This window comes from Mobula hypostoma, chromosome 29 (genome assembly GCF_963921235.1).
Source record: "Mobula hypostoma chromosome 29, sMobHyp1.1, whole genome shotgun sequence".
Classification (NCBI taxonomy): Eukaryota; Metazoa; Chordata; class Chondrichthyes; order Myliobatiformes; family Myliobatidae; genus Mobula; species Mobula hypostoma.
Genome location: NC_086125.1, coordinates 7,841,175 through 7,854,863, shown reverse-complemented (window position 1 = coordinate 7,854,863; position 13,689 = coordinate 7,841,175). Strand labels below are relative to the sequence as shown.

General features: G+C 44.8%; 1 protein-coding gene across 1 annotated transcript in view; it reads left to right on the top strand.

Moving 5' to 3' along the window:
* The first annotated feature begins 1,629 nt into the window (after positions 1–1,629).
* The window catches only part of LOC134339355 (vascular cell adhesion protein 1-like), an 89,249-nt gene continuing 77,189 nt past the window's right edge, over positions 1,630–13,689 (top strand). Inside the window, exon 1 of the mRNA XM_063035783.1 lies at positions 1,630–1,858. Within this exon, the coding sequence (XP_062891853.1) occupies positions 1,792–1,858 (67 nt within the window). The 5' untranslated portion in view covers positions 1,630–1,791. The remainder of the gene's footprint in view (positions 1,859–13,689) is intronic.

Below are 13,689 nucleotides of genomic sequence, written 5' to 3'. Positions count from 1 at the left end.
CTGAAATGTTGACTGTGGATTCTCCACCATAGACGCTGCCTGACTTACTGAGTTCATCTAGCTAAAGCGTGTTGCTCAATATTTCCAGCATCTGCAGATGCCCTTGTGTTCTGGACCACCAGTCCATGAGGTACCTTGTCAAACACTATAGTGATGTCCATATAGACGATATCCATTGCCCAACTATCACAAATTATCTGCGTCACTCCCTCAAAAAATCCAGTCAAGCTTGTGAGAGTGAACCTCCCCACGAGAAAGCCAAGCTGAACATGGCTAATAAGTCTATCCTTTACCAAATCAACATATCCCCCCTTAATCTTATCATCTTCTATGATCTTCTCTCTGGTGAACACCGATGAAAAGGACATCAACCACTTTCCTCTGCCTTTGTAACCGAATGCCCTCCATTGTCCATGATTGCACATAATTTATTGACTCCTACCATCTTGCCTCCAATACACCTATAAAATGACTCAAGATTCTCCTGTTGCTGCCATTGTTTAGGGCATTGAGTATAAAGATTGGGAAATCACGTGGCAGCTGGTGCAACTTTGGTTTGACCACATCTGGAGTACTGTGTGGAGAACTGGTTTCCACCTTATAGGAAGGCTGTGGGGGCTTTGGAGATCAGGACCAGTTTCACCAGGATGATGCCCAGGTTGGAGTGTATTACGAATAAGAGGAGAATGGACCAACAAGTGTAGCAGTTAGCACAATGCTATCACAGCCTGAGGTGTCAGACTTTGGAGTTCAATTCCAGCATCATCTGGTCTCCCTGTGACTGCCTTGTTTTCCTCCAGATGCTCCAGATTTCCAACACTCTCCAAAGACATACCAGTTAGTAGGTTGATTGGTCATTTAAAATTATCCCGTGATCAGGGTCATGTTAAAGTGGGTTGCTGGGCGGTGTGGCTCATTGATCTGGATGGGCCTGTTTCATGCTGTATCTCTAAAAGAATTAAAGATCAATAAATAAAGTTGAACTGTTTTCACTGGTATATCACAGAAGAGAAGGGGTGGGTAGTCAGAGACTTCACCCCAGGTGATAAGACTGGTGCAGACAATGTGGGCCAGGAGGCCTGTTTCTGTGATCTACCGGTCTATCTTTCAGGAATGGTAATTTTTGGGTGCATATGAATTAATGAGGATTGCAGTGTGACCAATATTTGTAGGGTTAATCAAGGGTCAGAAGTAATGATGTCACACAACTGTATTTCATGCCAAATGGTATGGTATAATTCTACAAGTAGGTACATTGGAATATCACCTCCTTTGGATTCTCCCCACCCCCATGTCAGAGACCATCTTGACACGGGAGCCCACTGTCATTGTGCATCATCGCTGTGAGAACCTGCTGCAGAGGACTGCCAGACAATCTTCAACAGAGGATTGCAGCAGCTCAAACAGCTGCCTGACCACCACGGTCTCAAGGCAAATTAAGGATGGACAAAACTTGCTGGTCTGCTCAAACATGAAAATTCAATAAAGTTAACAAAGAATCCAGCTTTTGGATCCTTGCCTGGATTAGAGCGTTAACGCGAGTGTAAACTGGAGATCTGCAGATGACTGTGAGACAGTCAGCTCCCGGCATTTCCGTCTATTATCGCCTGAACGAAATTCCTCGGAGCGTTGGGACTTCCTCGAAGCGCTGGAGCTTCGTGTACTCACTGAGACCACAGAGACGCTCTTATTCAGCCGTCAGAAACAAATTTCTCTTCCGGAGCTTTCTGACGTTTATCAAAGACTGGGATTTTGGCAAAGCAACATATCCCGTCTGTGATTTCGTAAACTATGAATTTCTGGCCGATTTCACTGAGCAAATCAAGTTTCGTTTTCACTTTACTCTTTATTGTAACAGGTAGGTAAAATATTTTTTTAAATATTCAATATACATGTATTTACGCGGACTCTCACAGTATTAAATGGTAACTGCACGTAGTAACTGTGTATTTTTGCGTTGTGTGATTTATTCTGCGGACCGTTACTCGTTTCCGGTTTTCCTTCGTCGTCTTTTGTTTGGCAGAATAAAAGAGAAATTTCACATTGATCTGTACTTCAACTGCAGAATGGGTAGAGAGATAAAAATGGGCACAATTCAAAGAAGAGCTTTAAAACAGCTTCACATTTAATGAATCGTACACGCCCACGATATGGGAAGAGTGACATTTTGTTTCACGGTTACAGCTCTCTACTCCCAAGTGCAGTATTGAGGACTGGACAGGGGCTGATATGTTACGGACGTGCCTCTTGGGATCCATTCCGACTCCCCCTCTGAGCGTAAAACAGTGGATCAGTCGCCAAGATTCAAATGATCCCAGATACAATTCGATCAGTTTTTTGTTTGCTGCTAATTACACTTAGTGGCCACTTTATCACTTACCTCCCTGTACCTAATAAAGTGGCCACTGAGTGTCTGCTCGCGTTCCCCCGCGTTGCAGCCTATCCAACTCAAGGTTCGACGTGTTGCCTTTTCTGCACACCACTGTTGTAATGTGTGGTTATTCGAATTACTGTCGCCTTCAGTCAGCTTGAACCAGACTGGTTATTCTCCTCTGACCTCATGAACAAATCATTTTCACCCACAGATCTGCGGCTCACTGGATGTTTCTTTCTCGCTACATTCTCTGCAAAGAGAATGACAATCTCAGGAGATCAGCGGTTTCTGAGTAACTCAAACCATCCCAACAATCATTCCATGGTCCAAGTCACTTCGACCACGCCTTTTTCCCATTCTGTTGGTTGATTTAAACAACCACTGAGCCTCTGGTTACACGCGCAAAATGCTGGAGGGACTCAGCAGGCCGGGATGCATCTATATAAATGATTCAGCAGTCAACCATTCGGGCTGAGAACCTTCATCAGGTCTGGGAAGGAAGGGGAGAAGTCAGAAGAAGTACAAGATGGCAGTTGACGGGTGAAACCGGGAGAGGGGGAAGGGGTGAAGTAAGGAGTTAGGAAGTTGATTGCTGGAAGAGATAACGTACTGGAAAGGGAGGAATAGAACATAGAACATAGAAATCTACAGCACACTACAGGCCCTTCAGCCCACAATATTTTGCCGACCATATAACCTCCTCCAGAAACTGCCTAGAATTTCCCTACTGCATAGCCCTCTATTTTTCTCAGCCCCATGTACCTATCTGAGGAGATCTGTCTGATCCTCCACACTGTCACGAGATTTAACATTAATACTATATTCTGTCTTCAAATTTGACCAACCAAAATGAACCACCTCACATTTAGAAGCATAGAAACATAGAAAACCTACAGCACAATACAGGCCTTTCAGCCCACAAAACTGTGCTGAACATGTCCTTACCTGAGAACTACCTAGGCTTAGCCAAAGCCCTCTGTTTTTCTAAGCACCATGTACTTATCAAGGAGTCTCTTAAAAGATCCTATTGTTTCCGCCTCCACCACCGTCACCAGCAGCCCATTCCATGCACTCACCACTCTCTGTGTAAAAAACTTACCCCTGACATCTCCTCTGTACCTACTTCCAAGCACCTTAAAATTATGCCCTCTCATGCTAGCCATTTCAGTCCTGGGAAAGAGCCTCCGACTATCCACACAATTGATGCCTCTCATTATGTTGTACACCTCTATCAGGTCACATCTCATCCTCTGTCACTCCAAGGGGAAAAGGTCGAGTTCATGCAATCTATTCTCATAAGGCATGCTCCCCAATTCAGGCAACATCCTTGTAAATCTCCTCTGCACCCTTTCTATGGGTTCCACGTCCTTCCTCTAGTGAGGTGACCAGAATTGAGCACAGTACTCCAAGTAGGGTCTGAGCAGGGTCCCATATAGCTGCAAAATTACCTCTCAGCTCCTAAACTCAATCCCACGGTTGATGAAGGCCAATGCACTGTATGCTTTCTTAACTACAGAATCAACCTGTGTAGCAGCTTTGAGTGTCCCTGGACTCGGACCCCAAGATCGCTCTGATCCTCCACACTGCCAAGAGTCTTACCATTAATGCTATATTCTGCCATCATATTTGACCTACCAAAATGAACCACCTCACACTTATCTGGGTCGAATTCCATCTGCCACTTCTCAGCCCAGTTCTGCATCGTATCAATGTCCCACTGTAACCTTTGACAACCCTCCAGTCTATCCACAACATTCCCAACTTCTGTGTCATCAGTAAACTTGCTAGCCCACCCTTCTACTTCTTCATCCAGGTCATTTATAAAAATCACAAAGAGCAGGGGTCCCAGAACAGATCCCTGCAGAACACCACTGGTCTGCAACCTCCATGAAAAATAAGAAACATCTACAACCACCCTTTGCATTTTGTGGGCAAACTAACTCTAGATCCACAAAACAAGGTCTCCTTGTATCCCATGCCTCCTTACTTTCTGAGTGAGCCTCACATGGGGAACCTGATCAATGCCTTACTGAAATCCATATACATGACATCCACTGCTCTTCCTCCATCAATGTCTTTTGTTACATCCTCAAAGAATTTAATCAGCCTCATAAGGCATGAGCTGCCCTTGACAAAGTCATGCTGACTATCCCTAATCAGATTATATCTCTCCAAATGCTCATAAATCCTGCGTCTCAGGATCTTCTCCAACAAGTTGCCCACCACTGAAGTAAAATTCACTGGTTTATAATTTCTTGGGTTATCTCTACTCCCTTTCTCGAACAAGGGAACAACATTTGCAACCCACCAGTTCTCTGGTAATTCTCCCGTCCCTACTGATGATACAAAGATCATTGCCAGAGGCTCAGCAATCTCCTCCCTCGCTTCCCACAGTAACCTGGGGTATATCTCATCCAGTCCCGGTGACTTACCTAACTTAATGCTTTATCGAAAGCTCCTGCACATCCTCTTTCTCAACGTCTTTATGCTCAAACATTTCAGTCATCCCCACAATTGCCTAGGTCCTTTACACTGGTGAACACTGAAGCAAAGTTTTCATTAAGTACCTCTGCTATCTCCTCCAGTTCTAGACAGACTTTTCCACTGTCACAATTAATTGGTCCTATTCTTTCACGTCTTATCGTCTTGCTCTTCACATACTTGTGGAATGCCTTGGGGTTTTCCTTAATCCTGCTCGCCAAGGCCTTCTCGTGGCCCCTTCTGGCTCTCTTAATTTCATTCTTAAGGTCCTTCCTGGCAACCTTGTAGTTTTCTAGAACTCTATCAATACCTAGTTTCTTGAACCTTTTGTAAGTTTTTCGTTTCCTCTTAACTAGATTTTCCACACCCTTTGTACACCATGGTTCTTTTACCCTACCATCCTTTCCCTGCCTCAACGGAACATACCTGTGCAAAACGCCATGCAAATATTCCCTGAATATTTGCCACACTATTGCCATGCATTTCCCTGAGAACACCCGCTCCTAATTTATGCTCCATTCCTGCCTAACAGCATCATATTTCCCCCAACCCCAATTAAATGTTTTCCCAAATTGTCTGCTTCTATCCCTTTCCAGCACTGCGGTAAAGGAGATAGAGTTGTGATCACTACCTCCAAAATGCTCTCCCACCGAGAGATGTGGCACCTGACCAGCTTCATTTCCCAATACCAAATCAAGTACAGCCATTCCTCTAGTTGGCTTATCTACATATTGTGTCAGGAAATCTTTCTGAACACACCTAACAAACTCTACCCCATCTAAACCCCTTGCTCTAAAGAGATGACAGTCAATATTAGGAAAGTTAAAATCTCCCATCACAGCCACCCTATTATGGTTCCGGTGACGTCATCATTCAGAATGGCGCCTTATATCAACAGATCCTCTGGCAAAACACGTGTTTTGCCCCGTTAATCCATCAAATGCAAGATCTTTCGAAAATATCTGAAATGATAAGGGGGGCAGGAATGGGGAGAAAGAATGGAGGTGAAAAAGCATCACTGCGGAGCCTATGGAAGAGAGAGGTGCAGCGCATGGCTCTCCTACACGTGCGTGTGGTGGCCAGGCTGACGCGGGGCCTTGCTCAGGCGAAGCGGCAAATATGATAAGGATTTTGGAAGAGATAAGGGAAATCCAAAAGGATATAAAGCAACAACTCAATGTCAATCAGAGCTTGCCAACGTCAATCAGAAAATAGCAGTGGCAGAGACTCGAATTGAGAAGGTGGATGATCTGTTAAAATGAATATACTGCCCAGACTACTATATCTCTTTCAGACCCTACCAGTAGAGATTAACCAAAATCAATTCAGTGAATGGAACAAGATGCTATCAAGATATATATGGCAAGCTAAAAGGCCTAGGGTTCATCTCAAAACTTTGCAATTAGCCAAGGAAAAGGGGGGATGGGGCCTACCTTCTCTTAGAGATTATTATTTCGCAGCACAGTTGAGAGCTGTGATATACTGGTGCAACCCATTAAATGACGCTCAATGGAAAAACATTGAGGAGAGGATACTTTCCATCCCCATACAGGCAATTTTGGCTGATAACAACCTACAAAGTTACATAAATAATATTGACAACCCGTGGGTGAAATGGACTCTTAAAATATGGAAAACTATTATAAAAGAATATAAACTAGAGAGAAACATTGCAATTCTTAAATGGTGTGCATATGACTGGATGCTAGATTTAAGAGCTGGACAGCTAAAGGAGTAACAGCTATTTGCAATGTAATGAAAGAAGGAACACTGTTCAGTTTTGAAATACTCAAAGAGAAACACTTATTAGAAAAACAAGACTTTTCTGGTATTTACAGATGTGACAGTATGTTAACAGGACGGTTTAAAATGTAACCAATGCAAATACATGTCTGATCGAGCTATTTAGAAAAGAATATAATTCAGACAATGGTAGTAGAATAATTTCAAGTGTTTATAAGGGTTTGTCAAATCTTAAAGCACATTCGACTTCATACATTAAAACAAAATGGGAGAAGGAAGGAGGGATAATAATATCTGAGGAAGACTGGACAATAATATGGAGGTATCAATGGAAGTGTACCAGTTCACAGAAATGGAGGGAGTTCGGGTGGAAACAGTTGATAAGATATTTTATTACACCCTCACAGAAATCCCATTATGATAGTAACCCCCCTGTTTGCTGGAGAAATTGTGGAAATCAAAATGCAAACCATTATCATATTTTCTGGGAATGCCCCGTTATCAAAGACTATTGGAGTGGGATACATAATGCCCTACAAGACATCTTTAAATGTGAAATACCCTTAGAGAGTAAGACCATTAATTTGGGTATATACCTCAAGAATGGTTGAAAAGAGATAAATATTTAATGAATATACTGCTGGTGGCTGGTAAAAAGACTCTTACCAGGAAATGGTTATCACAGGAGAGCCCAACTTTAAATGTATGGATGGAAATTACAATGGACATTTACAAAATGGAGAAGATAACAGCATATGTTAATCATAAGTTGGAACAATTTTATTCATACTGGAAAAAATAGTTTAACTACATAACACCTCATAGGCCTGATTGTATTCTCACAAGTCAATGAATATGTTGTAAAAAAAATCACTCCCTACTCTGTACATAGTTTTCTTCTTTCGATTGTTCTTTCTTTCCTCTCCGTCCCATAAATGTATATCTCAGATAAATATTATGTGGAGATTTATGACAAATATGATTATATGATATATATGTACAGTATCTGAAATACATCTTATGGAAATGTTTGTTTGATGATGAAAATCAATAAAAAATAAATTACAAAAAAACAACAACAACCCTATTATTATTGCATAATTCCAGAATCTGCCTCACTATCTGCTCCTCAATGTCCCTGTTAAACTTGGGGGTCTATAAGCAACACCCAGTAGAGTTATTGCCTCCTTCCTGTTTCTGACTTCAGTAGATAATCCCTCCATGGCTTCCTCCTTTTCTGCCCCTGTGACACTGTCCTTGATTAGCAATTCTGCTCCCCACTTTTTTTGCCTCCCACCCCATCCCTTTTGAAACATCTAAAGCCTGGCACACTCAGTAGCCATTCCTGCCCCTGAGATATCCAAGTCTCTGTAATGGCCACAATGTCATAGTCCCACATATTGATCAGCACTATTTTCATCTGCTTTGTTTATGATACTCCTTGCAGTAAAATAGACACATCTCAAACCATCAGGCTGAGTGCATCTTTGCTCCATCATCTGTCTATCTTTCCTCACAAACTCCCTACAAGCTGTCTCTGCTTGTGCTGCAAACACCCCAGCTCCGCCTCTCCACCGGTTCCCACCCCCTTGCAAATCTGGTTTAAACCCTCCCCAATAGCCTTAGCAAACCTCCCTACCAGAATATTGGTCCCCCTCGGATTCAAGTGCAACCCATCCTTTTTGTACAGGTCACATCTGCCCCTGAAGAGGTCCCAATGATTCAGAAACCTGAATCCCTGCCCCCTGCTCTAATCCTTCAGCCATGCATTTATCCTCCACCTCATTCTATTCCTATACTCACTGTCACGTGAGACAGGCAGCAATCCCGAGATGACTACCCTTGAGGTTCTGCTTCTCAGCTTTTTTCTGAACTTCCTGTGTTCTGTTTTCAGGACCTCCTCTTTTTTCTACCTATGTCGTTGGTACTAATATGTACCACAACTTCTGGCTGCTCACCCTCCCCTTTCAGGATATTGTTGACGCGTTCAGAAACATCGCAAACCCTGGCACCTGGGAGGCAAACTACCATCTGTGTTTCTTTTTTACCCTCACAGAATCACTTATCTATCTCCCTAAATATGGAGTCTTGGATTACTGCTGCCATCCTTTTCCATTCCCTACCCTTTTGTGCCACAGGGCCAGACTCACTGCCAGAGGCACAGCCACTGTTGCTTCCCCCAGGAAGGTCATCCCCCCAACAGTACTCAAAATGGAGTACTTATTGTTAAGGGAATAGTCACAGGAGTGCTCTCCACTACCTGATGCTCTCCCATCCCTCTCCTGATAGCCACCTACTTCTCTGTCTCCTGTGGCCCTAGCGTGACTATTTGCATGTAGCTCAATCACCTCCTCACTTTCCCTAACAAGCCGAAGGTCATCAAGCTGCAGCTCCAGTTCCCTCTCGGTCTCTAAGGAGCTGCAGCTCGATGCACGTGGTGCAGATGTGGCCGTCAGGGAGGCTGGAAGTCTCCTGGATATCCCACATCTGACACCCAGAGCAGAAAACTGGCCTTGCAGTCATACCCACTATTCTCAAGTTAGCGGCAAAAACAGATATGAAAGTAACTTACCTCCTTACCTCGCCTAGACCCGTCCTCGCAGAGGCCCTGATGAGCCAAAGCCCTATTACCCTGACTCAGGCTACTCTGGTGACTGCTCCACTAGACAGTGACTCCTCTTTTATCCTGGAACCTTCTCAGTGGCCTTGTGCGATGATGAGCGACTGCGTCTGTGCACTTCTCCCAATCGAATCTGACAGGAGAGAATCCAAGCCATGGAAGAAAGGGAGAGAGAAGGGAAACCAGAAGGAGGTGATGGGCAAGTAAGAAGAGAAGGTGTTGGGAGGAAACAAGAATGGGGAATGTTGAAGGGGTGGAGGGGTGCCATTACCATAAGTTCAAGAAATCGATGCTAAATCCATCAGGTTGGAGGCTCCCCAGACAGAATATTAGGCATTGCTCCTCCAACTTGAGAATGGACTCATCATGACATGGACTGACAGGTCAGAATAGGAGTGGAAAGTAGAGTTGAAATGGGTGGCCATTGGGAAATCCTGCTTTTTGTGGTGGACAGAGCAAAGTGCACCAGTTACAGTAGATGACTCCAAAAGACTCGCAGGTGAAGTGTTGTTCGGAGCCCTGAATGGTAGTGAGGGAAGAGGTGTAGGGGCAGGTGAGGCACTAGTCCCACCTGCAAGGATATGTAGCAGGAGGGAGATCAGTGGGGAGGGAGGAGTAGACAAGGGAGTCACATAGGGAGCAATCCCTGTGGTAAGTCAGGGGGAGGGAAAGATGTGATTGGTGGTGAGATCCCGTTAGAGATGGTGGAGGTTATGGAGAATTATGTGCTGGATGCGGAGGTTTGCGGGATGGTAGATGATGACAAGAGGAACCCTCTCCCAGGTCTGCCAGTGGGAGGATGGTGTAAGGGCAGACGTACGCGAAATGGGAGAGATGCAGAAGGGAGCAGCATTGATGCTGGAGGAAGGAGAGCCCCTTTCTATGAAGAAGGAGGGCATCTCAGTTGTTCTGGAATGAAAACCCTCATCCTGAGAGCAGATACGGTAGAAATGGAGGAACTGAGAAGAGGGTATGGCATTTTTACAATGACAGGGTGGGAAGAGGTATAGTTAAGACAGCTGTGAGAGTCTTTGGGTATATTAATGACATCAGTAGATAGACTGTCTCCAGAGATGTAGAGAGAGAGAGATCGAGAAAGGGGAGAGAGGTGTCAGAAATAGTTCAAGCAAATTTGAGGGCACGGCGGAAATTGGAAGCAAAGTTGATGAAATTGACAAGCCCAGCATGGGTGCAGGAAGAAGCAGCAATGCAGTCGTCAGTGTAGTGTTGGAGGAGTTGGGGAGCAGTGCCAGTGCAGGCTTGGAACATGGACTGTCCCACATAGCCAACTAAATGGCAGGCATAGCTCGGACCCATGCAAGTGCCCATGGCTATACCTTGGGTTTGAAGGAAGTGGGACCACCCAAAAGACAAATTGTTGAGGGTGACGGCCAGTTCAGGCAGTTGGAGGAGACTGAGGATGGAGGGGAACTGATCGGGTCTGGTGTCCAAAAAGAAATGGAGAGCTTTAAGGCTCTCCTGATGAAGAATAGACATGGCTTCTTGACCATGTCTACATGCTTTTATGCATTGAATTGCTGCCACATGATTGGCTGATTAGATATTTGCATTGTCAAGTCAAGTCAAGTCACGTTTTATTCTCATTTCAGCCATGACTGCTAGTGCAGAACATAGTAAAAATGAGACAACGTTTTCCAGGACCATGGTGCTACATGAAACAATACAAAAACTACACTGAAATACGTAAAAACAACACAAAAACTACACTAGACTACAGACCTATCCAGGACTGCATAAAGTGCACAAAACAGTGCAGGCACTACAATAAATAATAATAAATAATAAACAAGACAGTAGGCACAGTAGAGGGTATAGTAGGTTGGTGTCCAGCCATGCTCTGGGTATTGAGGAGTCTGATGGCTTCTGGGAAGAAACTGTTACACATAGTCTGGTTGTGAGAGCCCGAATACTTCAGTGCCTTTTTCCAGATGGCAGGAGGGAGAAGAGTTCATATGAGGGGTGCGTGGGGTCCTTCATAATGCTGTTTGCCTTGCGGATGCAGCTTGTGGTGTAAATGTCTGTGATGGCGGGAAGAGAGACCCCGATGATCTGCTCAGCTGACTTCACTATCCGCTGCAGGGTCTTGCGATCCGAGATGGTGCAATTTCCGAACCAGGCAGTGATGCAGCTGCTCAGGATGCTCTCAATACAACCTCTGTAGAATGTGGTGAGGATGGGGGGGTGGGAGATGGATTTTTCTCAGCCTTTCCAGGAAGTAGAGACGCTGCTGGGCTTTCTCTGCTATGGAGCTGGTGCTGAGGGACCAGGTGAGATTCTCCACCAGGTGAACACCAAGAAATTTGGTGCTCTTAATGATCTGTACGGAGGAGTCGTCGATGTTCAGCGGAGAGTGGTCGCTCCGTGTCCTCCTGAAGTCAACAACCATCTCTTTTGTTTTGTTTACATTCAGAGACAGGTTGTTGGCTCTGCACCAGTCCGTTAGCCGCTACACCTCCTCTCTGTGTGCTGACTCATCGTTCTTGCCGATGAGACCCGCCGCGGTCGTGTCATCGGCGAACTTGATGATGTGGTTCGAGCACAGTGTTGCAGCACAGTCATGGGTCAGCAGAGTGAACAGCAGTGGACTGAGCACACAGCCCTGGGGGGCCCCCGTGCTCAGTGTGACGTGTTGGAGATGCTGCTTCCAATCCAGACTGACTGAGGTCTCCCAGTCAGGAAGTCTAGGATCCAGTTGCAGAGGGAGGTGTTCAGGCCCAGTAGGCTCAGCTTTCCAATCAGTTTCTGAGGAATGATTGTGTTGAATGCTGAACTGAAGTCTATGAACAGCATTCGAACGTACGTGTCTTTTTTGTCCAGGTGAGTTAAGGCCTAAAGTGGCCACTGAGAGTATCGGACCACTAACCACAATGTGTGAACAATCTCCTCTGGCACAGCAACACTTACGCACTCACATCGAAAAGACTAAATTACTGCTGTGTACCTTTTACTGGCCTTCCAAATCAATCTATTGACAACCTTCAACTTAGTCAGAGCACCACTGTTAACAAAAACCAGGATGAGGGAGCACATCACTGCCATACTAGCTACTTGCAATTCCTGTACAACTTAGAATTGATTTTAAAGTCCCTTACTTGTTCTTAAATGGTCTGGGACCAGAGAACATCACAGAATCTCTTTTGTTTTATAATCCTACTGAGCTCTCAGGTCTTCTTCTGCCGGTCTCTTCAATTTAAACAATCTTCCTCAAAAGATAATTGGCAGGTCAGCTTAAAAAATTGGCTTGTAAACTGTGGAATTCAGTCCCTAAAAGTATAAGGGCTACAAATACAGTTGACACTTTTAAACACCAACTCAAAACCTATTTGATGTATATTCACCTGTATTCTACATTCACAGTGTAAAGCACTTTGAACTACATCATTTGTTCGATAGCCTCCGGTTTGTGCCCCAGCAGCACTGGTCCACAGGTCTCAGCTCTTGATCCAGAGCCATCTGGAGGCTCGCCGGTCCTGATGAATCTCTTCTTTGCAGCCAACCAGCCCCCCTGTTCCCCACCCCCCGCGTAATGCCAAGGAGATGTACTTTCAACAATGTTGCTAACTGCAGTGTTTGTGGCTGCAGATTTCAGCTGTTCAGTTTTAAACAAGAATACTTGATGATTGATATGGGAGCTGCACACAAAATGTCTCCGGTCTCTGGCACCATTCCATGACATTGTTCTTTCCTTTAGTTTGGGACATCCCTAGAAAACAGATCTTCACTACAGATCCAAATTGTGTTAGAAGTCAGTGGTATCTTTACGATCTGATGACGACAATATTTTTTGTTTTAATGTGAAAAGGGCATTGTTATACTGACAAACATTTATATTGTGTGGAGATTGAAATGGGGAGCACGCAACTAACTGCATAGACCTTGGCGAACAAATTCCTACTTCTCTGTCTGGATACACCACTGTGTAATGGGGTGTTGAATTTCCTAACGAACAGATATCAGAGAGTCCGAGTGCACAACCGTTCCTCCTTTACTATCATCCTCAACACAGCCGATCTCCCCCAACCCCCAGGGTGAGCCCATTGCTGTACACTCTGCTCACACATGACTTCACTGCCAAACACCCGAGCAATCACAATGTCAAGTTCACCGACGACACAACAGTGGTGGGACTCATCACCGACAGCAATGAGATGACCTACAGAAAGGGGGTTGAAGAGCTCAAGGACAGGTGTCAGGAAAATAAACTCGTCCTTAATGTCAACAAGACAAAGGAGATAGTTATGGACTTCAGGAGAACTCACACCACTCACACCTCTTACTACATCGGCAGCACAGTGGTGGAAACTGCGATCAGTTTCAAACTCCTGGGAGTGTTCATCACTGATAACCTGTCGTGGTCCCACCACCACTTCCTCCACAGTCACAAACGCTCATCAACACCTCTACTTTCTGAGGAGGTGGAAGAGAGCTGAGCTTTGTACATCCAGACTAA